Source organism: Acipenser ruthenus, chromosome 12 (genome assembly GCF_902713425.1).
Source record: "Acipenser ruthenus chromosome 12, fAciRut3.2 maternal haplotype, whole genome shotgun sequence".
In the NCBI taxonomy this organism is placed as follows: Eukaryota; Metazoa; Chordata; class Actinopteri; order Acipenseriformes; family Acipenseridae; genus Acipenser; species Acipenser ruthenus.
The window spans coordinates 29,261,637-29,276,484 of NC_081200.1; the positions used below are offsets into that span (position 1 = coordinate 29,261,637).

At 35.0% G+C, this 14,848-nt stretch overlaps 1 protein-coding gene across 5 annotated transcripts in view; it reads left to right on the forward strand.

Annotated features, from left to right (window-relative positions):
* The window catches only part of LOC117416444 (receptor-type tyrosine-protein phosphatase C), a 47,529-nt gene that overhangs the window by 4,588 nt on the left and 28,093 nt on the right, over nt 1-14,848 (forward strand). For 2 of the 5 annotated variants that reach the window (XM_059034778.1, XM_059034779.1), the window contains exons 3-11: nt 6,215-6,310; nt 6,449-6,520; nt 6,745-6,765; nt 6,865-6,939; nt 7,744-7,821; nt 8,152-8,322; nt 8,836-8,850; nt 10,470-10,724; nt 13,762-13,860. In XM_059034778.1, the coding sequence (XP_058890761.1) occupies nt 6,215-6,310; nt 6,449-6,520; nt 6,745-6,765; nt 6,865-6,939; nt 7,744-7,821; nt 8,152-8,322; nt 8,836-8,850; nt 10,470-10,724; nt 13,762-13,860 (882 nt within the window). The remainder of the gene's footprint in view (nt 1-6,214; nt 6,311-6,448; nt 6,521-6,744; nt 6,766-6,864; nt 6,940-7,743; nt 7,822-8,151; nt 8,323-8,835; nt 8,851-10,469; nt 10,725-13,761; nt 13,861-14,848) is intronic. The other 3 variants (XM_059034781.1, XM_059034780.1, XM_034924904.2) reach the window with 3 other exon arrangements.

Genomic DNA, 14,848 nt, shown 5'->3' on the forward strand with positions numbered 1-14,848 from the left:
TGTACTGCAGAGCATGCTGCGACAGCACTTCGCACGGCTAACACTCTCTATGTCACGGCAGACCTCTTCCTTATTCCATTTTAAATTAAGGAGTCATTACATTTCCAGTTAGAAGCCGAGAGCAACAAACATGTAAACTGACTAAGAAGTAAAAAAGGAAGTGTTAAAATGAAGAAGTTATCTGACAGGATTTTTATTTTGAATAAGTTACACATCTGCATTGCTCCACCTTTCTAATGCTGCAGTCAGGAGACAGGCGCCAGATCAGCGACTGCCCTGTGTGTGCTCTGCCTAATAATGAGAAGACAAGTGCTATGGGAGGCAACTGGGAGCCATGACCATATTATCTTATAACCGGTTTTGTAATATTAAGTGACAGCTTATTATAATAAAATGACGACGTTCTTGCAGCGTTCAATATCTATAGTGTGAGAACTATGTATTGTAAAACGGAACTTGTGTGTATGACTATCTCCTGTTTGGATTGTAGAGGAAGTGTTTGTGAAGGTCATGCTGCTATTAACAGTTCTCACTCTGCAAATGCAACAAGCTACACAGTAGACTGTATTCATTTAACTCCTCCTGTTACAAAGTGCAATATGATGCAGCTCTCATCTTGATTATTCATGCTTTTTTTTTACACTACTTACACTTGTAGCTGAATCGTACTAGAATTCTTTATTTTTAAGTCAGCCATTTATCTAATATTTCATATTAGATATGGTTGGAAATTCTGGCCTGTTATTGGTTAAAACCTCATCATAGGAGGAAAAATAGATCAAACTATTGCCCTAACATCCTTACACCACCGGGCAACAGTCTTGTCTGTCTGTCATGTGATTGGTTCACATTACTGTCAGTCCCGCCCCTTTTCAAAGGAACGCCCTCCACCTCCACTCCGAACAAACAAGATAAAATGGCTGAATGAAAAAAATACTGAACGGCGATTCTGTGACTTAACAGAAAATAAATTACAAAACACTACAAACTAAGAAAACAACTTGCTGTATGAACTTAAAAAAACAAATATTATTTATGTTATTTAGTTATTTACTTATGCTGTATCAGCTATAGTTAAACAAAATACTGTAAAGCCATAAATATTTGCGACCAGAATATTTGGCGAATCACACCCATAAAACCTATTTTGCTCCAGAAATGTTACTGACGCACTGGTAGTAGTATATTACTTCATTATATCTACAGTACTAAGATGTTCATGCCAAAAATGTTTACGTTTTTGTTTCATTCGCCAAAAACGCATAATAAAAGGCTCGCAAATATTTATGGATTTACAGTATATGAAGTCATATTTACTGTCCAACCTTGCCTCTCTTATTATTTTGACTGACTCATATATTAAATATGTACTGAAGACTATTGTTACCTCCTGCGGCTTTGGGCATTATAGCCCCCTGTCAGTAACAATAGTGTTCCCTCAGGTCAATAATTTTCCACTATACCCTTTCTCTCCAGTCCATATTATATATATATATATATAATCACAAACAAATTAATAGATTTAAATAGAATGTCATTTGATGAAGAGAAAACTGGAAGAGGAAAAATAGAACATTATGTGTCAGAATTTGGTCTAAGGATATATGGTTCATTAAACACAAATACTTCAGATTTTGACTTTCTTAAACTGAAGAGATTGACTAGCACCTTTTTTATTATTTGGGGCCTCCCCCGTTTTTATACACATTTGGTTCATGTAATGTACAGGAAAGACAGGAATTTTGATCTCATATCATTATCAAGTAGTTGACAAATATATACATAGTTTAAATGAAGTTTCTCATCAGTGAATCACACCAATATGAATGTACAGTATGTCAAAGAATCTGGTAAAACTCAACAGGAGGGCAGGATTTGGTTTTTAAGGTTAGATATTTAACAGGATTGAATAAATAAATCCTACTCTATATTTGCAAATGATACCTGCATGTGTACTTACCACAGGCTACCAAGGTGTGAACTTCAAAAGTACAGTGTTGCTTTGCTGCAATGTAAGAGGGTACAGGACTTGCTAAACCATGCAGTGCAGTGTGTGGCTTGCTGCAGCACAACAGAGACGACTGTAAAGCGTAGATAAAAAAGAGAGAAAGAAAAACCACATCCTGTAACTATTTATTGTTCCATAACACGTTCTCTTTACAGGAACTGGCAACACCATATTTCATTTATTCTCATTTTCAATAAACACCTGCACCTTTTATTTTATTGAAGTCTAAAAATGTTGTTGAATTATTTTTTTAAATTCTTACTATTTGCTTGAATAAACGATGCTTATTTATTTCAGTGACCTTTGTGATATACATTTTAATATGGTGGGAATTTACTGGAAATATAACATTATTTGTGGTCTGGCTTTCATTAGTGGATATTCAGCAGTTTGAGATTTGTGTTAATGTAAAATACCTGCTGCCTATACACTGTATAAATGATTTTAATATGGCTGTACACAATCTGACAATCAGATTTAAAAAACACAACAATGACAACAGGAATTGTATTTTATTTGATCAAGGACTTGCTTCATTGTCAATAATGTCACTACGATATCGTGGTTTAAGTGAATTCCCTCCAGTAAGCAAGACTTACTGAAGCTCCCCATATCATACTAGTACTAGAATAAAACAGAATTGTGGGCCCTATAGACCAGCCTTTAAAGACTGTTTGAAGGAATGTTTTGTTAAGGATTGTTTCTTTGTTTTTGTATTTCTTATATGTAGTATCAGTCTTAGCAAGAGCAATTAGCAAGAGCAATCTTGGTGGTAAATGGATTATAAAGTAATTGGTGGTACAACTGCACTCGTGGGTTCAATTCCATTAAAATCCTGTATGCACAGTATTTGGCATAGGGAGGAAGATGGGAGGAAGTATGTTTTCAGGTATAATATTATATTTGTTAAGCAAAGAGTTCTAAGAAAGGTAATGCTGGCTAAGCTGTAGTTGTTCTGCATGAATTTGTTTGTCTCAGTACTTGTTAGAAGGAAGGAAATGATCAGTATATGTGATAATATTTTGGGGAACCAACCTAGCTGTAGTGAGCAATGACAACACTGAACTGTAAGTCTATATTTAACCTCAGAATGCATGCCTGATTTTAAGCTGTAGCCCCTTTCTACACAGATGCAAATGTGGTTTTGATCTATACTGCATATGCTTTTTTTTTGCCACAGCACCATTCAAAGATAGACAGTATGAATTATTACTACACATGTGTTAATCTCATTATGCCAGTATGAATAAATCAAATCCCTTCTGTGCCAGTGAAGAGCTTTATCTTTTAATAATACAAATAATGAGGTGATGTTCATCCAAATTATTATTATTAGAATTATTCAATTTTTTTTGAGTAACTGGCCATATCTGTTGTTTTATTAGATGTACATGAATTAAAATGGATGCAAGATAAAAAATAATAAAAAAAAAGATCACAGCAGAAACAGCATCAGACTACATCTTTTCATCATCAATCAAATGCCATGTACCTGCTGCTCCCTCTAATGGCTGCTAGTGGTCACTTCATAAGCTACATAATTTACCATATAATTTACCATACAGTTTCTCTGTAGGTATTGTAGGAAAAATACTTGAGGCTCTGCAGTTACACACCAGACTTTTTTATTAAAAAAAAACAAAAAAAAACATTGTATTAGAATCTCAGGTCATATTCTTAAACTAGATTTATTTTAGTTTGCCAACATCCCATAAATAAGTGGAATATCTCTGAAACTCAACAGTTACTCGGGGCGCTTGCTTGCCGGTGATACAGGACACACGTTTGACTTCACCCAGTGCTAGCTGGTGTTATGTTTGATACAATCTTACTAAAAAGAAACCTGTTATTTCTATGGTGCAAATGTTTGCAAATGAAATGTACTGCATGCATGTAATTGAACTGTGCAATAAGTTGAGAATGTAATACATACTTCAGATAGGTTGCAGGGATTTTTTTACCTGTGCTAGAAACATGGAGAACCTGCCATTTGGAGAGCTATTGTGGATTGTTGATTAGCTATTTACCTTGTTGGCTGGTTTCTTATACAACTCACAAACTGTTGGTAAATACACGACAGCTGGTGCTGCTGAATTGTACAGATTTATAGGCACTTTTGCTGCCTACTTCCTGTCAACATATGCAGCAGGGGTAGAGGTGGTTGATTTTTAGGTTGTTTTTTGTGCTTATTTTTTATGTTTGAATTAGAGGGGCAGACTTTTGGAATTTGTATTGTGTGTTACTGTAATTCTCTGTGCCCATGCTTGCATTGAGGCAGCCCCTTCTCAATTGCAGATGTTGTTTTAAATTATTGCTAATACTGTATATTCCTTGATGCAATCTGATGCAGCTTCCAAAATGTATTTTCATTTTAGGATTTAGGCAAAGGAAATGTTTCCATCCTCAGCACTGTACATGCAGAGACTGTGCTACCAGTTACAGGACCCCTCCTAGTTTACTATGTTGAAATGCAGTTGAATGAAAGTGTAAGTCTCAAGTACCTGTAAGCCACAGTTATTCGGTTCAAGGTTAGTAAAATTAACAGATGTTTTATTTATTTTTTTCTCTTTTCACACCTAGCATCATGGCAGGTAAAGTGAAAGTACAAGTAAAATACATTTTGAAAAACAAATGGAAGCATAGTGAAAATCAGCAGCAAGATTTACTACATTATTTTATATACATTAAAAAAGCTAAGATGGAACTGGTATTTCGTATTCGGGAAGCTGTGGTTTAGCGTCCAAATAGGGTAGATCAACTGAGTAGGCTGCTGCCATAGTAACCTGGCTCTACTATTTAGAGAAACTGCTGTTGGTAACCACTGCTAGTACTCCCCACCCCCATTTCCTCTCGAGCAGCGTTCACAAGAAAATGAAGAAATAAACAGAAGTAGAAATAACCACAAAAACAGTGTGAGAAGAGTTGAACTAAAGTGTTATCGTTTTCTCAGCCTTATTTTCTGTGTATTATTATAGCAATGTTCGATACACACATAGTTGACGTGTTTGTCAATAGGAAATCAGGCCACTCTTAATATAAACACCAATCCTACATGTGTACAGTAGCTGTAACTCATCCAATCTGCCCAATTGTGAATCGGTTTCACCTTACTATAAACCAAGAAATAAGCACAAAATACAAAAGTGTTTTTTTAAAGAGGACCAGCATATTTTTAATGTGCCTTTACCTTTACACTTGCTACGAAATCATTATTAGGGGCAAGCAACTGCTTTGTTATTCAAAAGGATATACATATAAATAATTTTAAATGAGGTAAGATTTATTTATTTATTTTATAAATTTGGAATTGGCAATTATTTTTTCTCCTCAAATTTGGATAGCCCAATTATTCTTTATTTATTTCAATCCGGCTCACCGCTGCCACCCCTGCGCTGACTCAGAAGAGACGAAGACGGACACACGCATCCTCCGAAAAGTGTGCCGTCAGCCGTCCACTTCTTTTCACTCTGCGGGCCCGCCATGCAGCCACCTCAGAGCTACAGCATCAGAGGACCACACAGCTCCGGGCAATTACAGGCAGGCCCGCAGGTGCCTGGCCAGTCTACAGGGGTCGCTGGTGCGCAGTGAGCCGAGGACACCCTGGCCTAAGCCCTCCCCAACTGAGCGGTGCTTGGCCAATTGTGCGGCGCCCCCTGGGAACTCCCATCCACGGTTGGCAGTAGAATAGCCTGGACTCGAACCGGCGACCTCCAAGCTATAGGGCGCATCCGGCACTCCACGCGGAGTGCCTTTAATGGATGCGCCACTCAGGAGCCCCAAATGGGGTCAGATTAGAGTTGTGTTAAAGGTGATTGGTTTTAACACTGAAACTGTAATGTACCATACCACAGTAAACCTTTTAAGACAGGTAGACCTGAACTAGAGTTATATTTAAAAAAAAAAAAAAAACAGTGTAATGTTGTTGAGAGAACAATAGAGTTAGATGTACGACACTTGTTCGGGTAAGGAAAAAAAAAGAAAAAGCTCAGTCCATTGCCAAGATAGATGCCAGAGACAGGTGGCCACTGTGGGCTGTTAACCTCTAGAAATTTCATTAAAACGAATTTCTTATTGGTCTTTTGAGACGAAATGACTCTTCAGAACCAACGCTGGACATACAGTATGTATTTCCAATTCGATAAATAAGTGTAAAGGATTCATTGCCTTTTAGTTATCACTCCCTAATTTCTTGATTGTTATTTGCAGCTAGCAAAACTGAGACAAGCATACCTCCATTCACTGTAAAACCCACTCTGCCTACATTCACCCCAGCTAAAGCGAGTACTGGACATTCTAAACCAGGTAAACCAGCTTTTTGGGTTAATGCAGCACACGCACAATATAGGTAATATGAATGAATTAGTTTCTCATGCACTGTTTAGATCTAGGTTTGAATCATGTTCTTGTATAAACTGGCTTGCTTGTGATTTATACACACAGCCCTTAGCCCCACTCTTGCACTCACCACTGCAACCCCTCCTTCCAACTACAGTGATGTTCCTGCCTCACCAGGTACAGTTCTAACTTACTATTTACTCTGGAGCACAATTCTGAAAAAAAATATCCAGTTCTGTATGTACAGCAGCAAATACTACAGGACTGGAAAACAAGTTGTAAATAATCTACACAAGTAATGTAATCCCATTTTGTATGAATGCTTTTCAATCTTGTCACACTGAGAAGCAAAACACATGAATTCAAAAGGTTTTTAATTTATATCTTGTTTTTTTTTATAGGTCAAATTAGTACAAGCAAAGGTAAGCTTTAATACAGTTTGCTTCTAAGGTAAATTATATAACCCAGAATGGGAAAGAAGAAGGTGTTCTTGTTTTAAACACTGTACCCGTGATTTACAGAGCCATCATCCTCTATCACCACTCATGCACCCACCAGTGCAGCTCATTCAAACCCCAGCAATACTGGATCACAAGGTAACACTCCATCTTGGTATTTACTGTGGATTACAATTCCAGAAATGTATAATATGCAATTTATTGAAAGTACAATTCAAAGTTGTATTGTGTAGAATTATATTCCTTTTTCTTGAACTAAGAAAGGTGTAATTGGGACCACAAATGCCCATTTATATCGGCTATAATCATCTGGGTGGTAAGTTTGAGGAAAAAAATACATTAGTGAGGTCAGTTTAGAACGTTAGAAGAAAGCACGAAACGTAAACATTACAGATTTTAACTCTGGTCCAAAACATGATCAAAGTTAGACGAGACAAAAATAAGTATTGCTATATTGAAAGAGAAACATTAAGCTAGAGGGTGCCAACAATCTAATAATGCAAGCCCACACTAGTAAGAACCTTTTGTAAACTTGTACTTATAAAATGTTCAATGTGTTGGGCATAAAGCAGCATGGTTAATTAATTTCTTTATTTTTGTTGGTGGAGTTAGTGTGCAGTGCTTCAAAAAAAAAAAAAAAAAAAACAGCAGCAAGTATTTAGAGGTTTGCTGATTGAATTACTGCACTGTAGAACTGTCACCGCATCATGTGATTTTTTTTAAAATCAGGAAGTACCCAAAAGGTGACAAGAATTAGGATTTTACAGGCTCAGATAACGACAGTTAGACTCTATAAAAGAGATACAATATTAAATGTCAAATTGCAGCAACAGAAGACTGGTTAAAAAAAGCTGCCATTCTTATTATTATTTTTTAACTTTACCTCCACCCTCTGATTGGTTTGGCAGTCAAGCATTACATTTCCTGCTTGTGATTTTACAGACACAGCACTCACCAGCACACTTCCACCCTCCACTTCATCCAACTCTGCACAGAACCTTTCCCCTCCCACCATCCAAGGTAAAGACCAAGAGCATGCCTCTGTTTTGCAGTTAATTATCACTAGTATTTTAACACAGTAAAATCAAGGCTGAGCCTCCTAATGCAGTGTGATTGTAAAGTACAGCATGTTTCTTTGCAAGAGGTTGTTTCTTACTGTATGTGACAAAATGTTATATTTTACAATCAAGGATAAGGTAGGAGAAATGACATGTAAACAAAATGCTGATGTAGTAATATTGTTTAGACATGAAGTACCTCTAAGGGATGATTTTCATGATAGAAATAAACAGTGGCAGATCTAACTACCTTTAACTCTCAAGTTCACATTCTGCTGTGGTGGAATTTCAGGAGAAAATGATACTGCTACATCTCTACCCACCAATACTACCAAACCCACAAGCACCTCCTCTGAGAGTTCTAATACTGCAAGCACTGAAGACAACACAAACAATACAACTACTCCTGCACTCACTGTCACCACGACAGCAGCATCAATCATTACAACCACGGGGACTTCAGGTTGGCTCTATTGTTTCAGGATTCCCAATTTCACCTGGCTGAAACTTGTATAATGTTCTCAATGTTAACACTAACAGCCCTCTTCACTAAGATTGAACTCATTGATTATTTAAATAATGTGTTTTCAGAGCCTGTTTTTGGAATAAAACACAGTTTGATATTCATCAAGCAGTTCTGAGCTATTTCTGAATATCAACAGTCTAGTTTCATGAATATCAATGAATATCTATTTGGATTAAATTAATTAATTTTATTGATCAATAATCAATAATCCAACCTAAATCAATCCATATACACATACTGAATCAAAGATATTGCATGGAACTCCCAGAATGTGTATTCATTAAGAATCGTGGGAATATAAAAACAAAGAAAAGGCAGTTTCTATGAACATTCCCAAGTGTCTCTCATTTGTTTGATCTTTAAATTTACCCTAATATTTCTTGTCCACCTGAGTGATTTTGATTATATTTTTTTGTCATTTTTTTTTCATGGTGCCCGTCTACTGTACAGCACAGTGCAACGATTGTAAGTACCTATTTAGGAATGTGTTCATTTGTTATTCATTTTATTTACTAATAATATATGTATATGCAAAACAATGTGATGTTTGTAGCCCTGAATGACTTTTCTACTGTAGTAAAGCTATTGTTTTGTGAGTCATGTTCAAATCCCAGTCACCCTGCATTGTGGATCCTGGCATGAGACCCCTAGTGAGTGTTGCATTGCAATGCCTAAGTCCCCTTGGAGCTAAACCTTTAAACTTTGATCAGTTTGCCTAAATAAACAGGGTGGCTATGCTATTTATCTGTGTTGTTCACTTTGTTGTCTCTCCCAGGAAAAAACCCTCCCCAATCACAGAACAACAGGTTTTTACACTAGAAATACATTAGCAATCACCTTATTCATCTTATTAACAAAATAGGGCTTTCTGGTTTTCATTCCATCTGAGCTCTCAGTTACTTACCTAAACCCTTAATGGAACTAATACTTTGCTTAATTCGACCCTTTTACTTGTTTTCAGCTCTTAAACAGATGTAGACTTCAAGTTAGCTATAACATTTTATAACTTGAACTCTGCAACTTTTTATGAGCTGAGAACAATTAAAAAGGTCTAATTAATCTAAATTAAGGGTCTAGTTAAGTAACTGAGAGCTCAGTTGGAATGCAAACCAGAAGCCCTGCCCTTGGTGCTGTCCCGGGATCTCAGATTTTTCGCAGACCAGTGGCCACTAGTGGTCAGCTCACTTGTACTGCAGTCTATTTTACCAAACTTTTCCAAAACAAATTCTAACAAGGGAACATAGCTCTATTCAGCCTCAGGCTATCATCCCTTCTGTCAATTTGCCACATATAAAACATCAGGGAACCAGACAATCAAGCAATATTATTATTATAACTGCTCCCTCCTATCTATCTATCTATCTATCTATCTATCTATCTATCTATCTATCTATCTATCTATCTATCTATATATATATATATATATATATATATATATATATATATATATATATATAGATGGATAGATAGATATGAGGGAGCAGTTATAATAATAATAATATTGCATGATTGTCTGGTTCCTTGATGTTTTATTTAAGAGTCTCAGTCAACTCAGAATCAAAGAACCCCTGGATATATGTGTTGATTCAGTATGTACAACAGGAAATGTTAATGTGACATATTCAGAATTTGGATCGAAAAACACCAGCACTATCGAATTGTATTCTAATGGATCTGACCACAAATTTAAGATTGAAAATTTGATTCCGTGTACTACTTATAAAATCAATGTCACTCAAGGAAGCTGCAAATTGAATAGAAACAAACATTTTACAACAAAAATAAAGGGTAGGTCTATTGATCTTTTTTTACTTGTGTTTGTGAAAAAAAAGAAGATAATATTTACAGGGGCATATTTCACAAAACAATTGCCTTTGAGAGGGGTGCACAAGGTTTAAACAACTAAGTATCCTCCTAACTGCCCACTTGTTTATAAATAGTTTTGAAATATTACAGAAATATGCTTTTGCACTATAACTGGTGCAAAAGCATATTTTATCTGACCCAATCTATTTTGAATTTAAGTTTCTTAAATTCCTGTCTATATTAGGTAATATATGATTATTCTTCTTGTTATTTTTCAGACACCGAGATTGGATTTAATGGAACAAAGTACAATGACACAGCTGTACAGCTAAGTGTTACAATTCCATATAATGCAAGCAATTACACAAACCTAACGGTAACCTGTGATAATTGCAAAAATAAGACAGAGAAGCCAATAACAACGACAGTTATCTTTGCGGATCTTGAAATGTGTACCAACTACACGTTTTCTTTAAGTGGAAAAACTTGTAACACCACCATAGAAAACAAAACAGAAGTGTCAATTCAACCAGGTATGTTTCTTTTTACCCTCAGACAGTTAATTAACAGAAGATAAGACATATGTTGAAAAAAGATTGCAAATAATAAACAAAGATAAATGGAATAAACAAGGAGGGTCACTAGATCCTTTTCACAAAGGGAATCACTCACTAAAATTTAAAAGAAATCAATTGTACCGTTTGGCATTATTCTTGTGTTTTTTTTTTATATTTTTATAATTATTAAAAAAATAATTAAAAAATAATCTTATTTTTTGTTTTTTGAGATAAATAAGTTGTGTAGTAGAAAAGTTGATGGGCTTCAAATATGTTATGTAAATCAGGAAGTTAACCACACAATGCATGAGGAACAGGCAAAGTATTTCAATAGGGGCTATTTTTCATCTTGGAGAATATATATATATATATATATATATATATATATATATATATATATATATATATATATATATATATATATATATATGAAATGAAATGAAAATCTCAGATTCAGAGGGTAATTATGAGCATGTGATTACTGTTAATAGTACAAGCACTTGGACTCCTCTGGATGAAAGAGATAAATGGTTAGATATGTATATTGAAGTAGTTAAACAAGAAATAATAGTAGGACTAAAGAAAAGATGTAAACTTAATTTAACCAATATTCAAGAACAAGCTATGATTGAGTTGTTAAATGGTGATGATATAATGATAAGACCATCAGATAAAGGTTTGTGAATAGTGATATTGAACACAGATGACTATATGAAATCTGTAGAATGTGAATTAAATAATACGGATTCATATGAAGAAGTTAAAGGCAATAGTTCAATAAATCGGTAAAAGAGGTTAAGGAAATTGCAGAGAGACTATGCAATAAAGGCATTATATCAAAAGAATTTTAAAAAATACATGCAGCCACATAATGCAAGAACAGGCCTAGCAAGAGGAAATCCTAAAATGCACAAAGAAAATCTCCCTATGTGAATCAGTACAATTGATAATCCAACACACATAATAGCTGAAATAGCACAAAAACAACAAAGGTCACACGTTGAGAAATTACCAAGCTATGTTAAGGATACAACACAATTTTTAAAAAGACTCACTAAAGCACAACCTTCCAGAGAAATACAATTTTATTTTGCATGGATGTAAAATCCTTGTATCCAAGTGTCCCTCGTAAAGAAACTTTAGAAGCTTGTCAAAAAAGCACTAGATAATAGACTAGATAAATCAATACCAACAGCAGAAGTGCTGAACATGATCAACGTAGTTTTACAAAAGGGTTATTTTACATTTGTTGATAAGAATTACAAACAAAACGATTGTACAGCAATATGGGAATGCATTTTGCCAGAAATGGGAAGAACAATTACTTAGAAAATAGGAAAGAGAACCTTTAGAATACATTCGGTTTGTAGATGATATTTTTGGGGTTTGGACACATGAAGAAGAATATATTTTCCAGTTTCATAAAATGGCAAACTAAATAGACAGTAATATTAAGGTGGACCTTCGATGGACAAGAAAAGAAATATAATTTTTAGATACCATAGTAAAACTTGAAGAAGGTTCAATTGAGACTGACCTCTTCTGTAAATAAGAATATGAAGAATATGCTCAAAAGAAAGTGACTATGTAAAACAAAGAAATGTATTAAAAACAAATCTTAAAAAAGAGGATACAAAGAAAGAATTATAGAGATGAAGTTAAGAAAAGTGGATAAACTAAAAAGAGATAATCTACTAGATTATAAAAATAGAGATAAAAAGGTCAAAAGAGTCCCATTAGTAATGACTTACTTGTGCACAATATTTCTATGATAATTTTGGAAACACTGATTTGCAGATTCTATATAATTCAGAAAATATAACATATCCACTAAAAACTAATACCTACTGTGAAAACAGCAATGCTGTTTATGGAATAGCCTGTGAAATGGTAATTGATACAATAATTGCACAGAAGTCATTGTTTATAGTTCAGACCATACAACAGTTTATTTGTAATATTACAGTCTAGCTTGGAATTAATTTTGCCAATGAAAAGTTTTTATATTTTAGTGACAATTTAGTTCTAAAAGCTAGTCAGTAGAGTGCAACGCTCAAATCCAAGATGGCCACCAGACAGGAACTGTAGTTGAATTGGGTGTGTAAAAAAAGCATTTTTAAACATTTTAAAACTATTTTATTTTATTTTAATTTCAGACATGTTTAAGTTAAGTAAAAACTATTGATAACGTATTTGGGGTTTTGTTTTTTGATATAAAAACAAAACAAAACAAAAAAAACTGTTTGCCCACCCTAGTAATATCACAAAATAAATAAACATTCAAAGATACTTACTACACAGTTATAATAGTTTTCCTTACTGATGACAGGGCAGCTTAGCCTTTTACCTGTACATAGACGCTTTCAGGTTTGTACACACATCTCTTCTTCTTCTTCTTCTTCTTCTTCTTCTTCTTCTTCTTCTTCTTCTTCTTCTTCTTCTTCTTCTTCTTCACACTACTATCCTTCAACCTCCATAATACCCCAACACACAATGAGAACAAAAGAAGGCTTTTATACACACTGTAATTATGTTTAATAATCAATTAACATCTTTAGTTACCCAATAACCACATATTTAATGAGGTGAACCCATTGTAGGCTGATTGCCATTCAGCCCTATAGACTTCTGGGAAATGTAGTTTTCCCATATAGTCCATTTAGCTGACCAGGGACATCTAAGTGGTCAGCCTGGTGTAACTACAAATGGAAATTAGATAAAGGGGCATTCAGAACAGAAAATAGGAGGCACAATTGTGAGGGTCTGGAACCAACTCCCCAGTAATGTTGTTGAAGCTGACACCCTGGGATCCTTCAAGAAGCTGCTTGATGAGATTCTGGGGTCAATAAGCTACTAACAACCAAACAAGCAAGATGGGCCGAATGGCCTCCTCTCATTTGTACTTATGTTCTAAAAACCCTTTAACCTGGAAACAATGTTTTCTTTAACCTTAAGCTAACATATGTATCTTCTGACACTTCACCACAATATACATGTATTTCTTTTTGTTTAGATCTGCTGGGGCTCAATGTCACTCCATCAAATATATCTGTGACCCTTCAATGGCAAAAATATGATGGTCTGACATATATAATTGGTTGTAATGAAACAGGTAAGGGTTCAGAATGACTTTTATTTATAACAAAAACTGATATCTCCTGATTGGATTGTAATACAAAGTACCTGTTTAAGCTATGTAATAATTTTCTTTATATTAGCAATTATATGTATTACAGTATACTAAACCAGACTTGATAACACTGATTAAAAAAAGGGCAAGAAAAATTGTTGTTACACTTAAAGTGATTGTTGCAAACAAAACCACTCTATACATCTTGCTGGGCATGCTCAAATGGGGTTGTTTTAAAACATGAGGTCTGGTGCTATACAAGGTCAAAGTAATCTCTGTCTACAAGCCTTGCTTTCACTTTTTTTCATGCACTGCCTTGGTCATTTCACCTTTACAGTGAAATGGTTCCCACCCCTTCAATGACTTACTTACAGTCATTAACCAACCAACTGCTTCTCTGATTGACTGAAGTGTTTTATACTCAGCTATATGAGATACCCTGGCACTAGCGCCATAGCGCCAAATTTGCACCCCTGTGAATGATAAAGGAAGTGAAAGCGTGGTGTGATTGCAGATCTTCATGCTGTCACGATTTTATGTTGCTTTAATCCTGCTGGTGTTTTCCCCCAGGGATAATTTATTAACCCACTTATTAACATCACTTCATACAACAAAAAAGTAAGCCCCACAAAAACCAGATGAATACATTTTAGGCCATCTTTATTGAGATCTACCACAGTTTAGATTATTAATGTTGGAGCATCCAGTGCATTGTCCTGCTGCAATCACCTTCTTGCAGTATTTTGGACTGAGAATTACATCCTGTTTGCAGGAATCAAAGACTATAAATATATAAATATCATAAGCACACAGGACCAAGGCTTCCACGTTTAGATGTTTTTTGAAAACTGAACAGCAGTGTTTAAATGATGGGCAGGGCCTTGTCAATAAAAATACTAGTGGTATATTAAATCCGTATTAAACTTGATCTAGTTTAACCGATGATCCCAATGAGCTGAACTTTTGACAC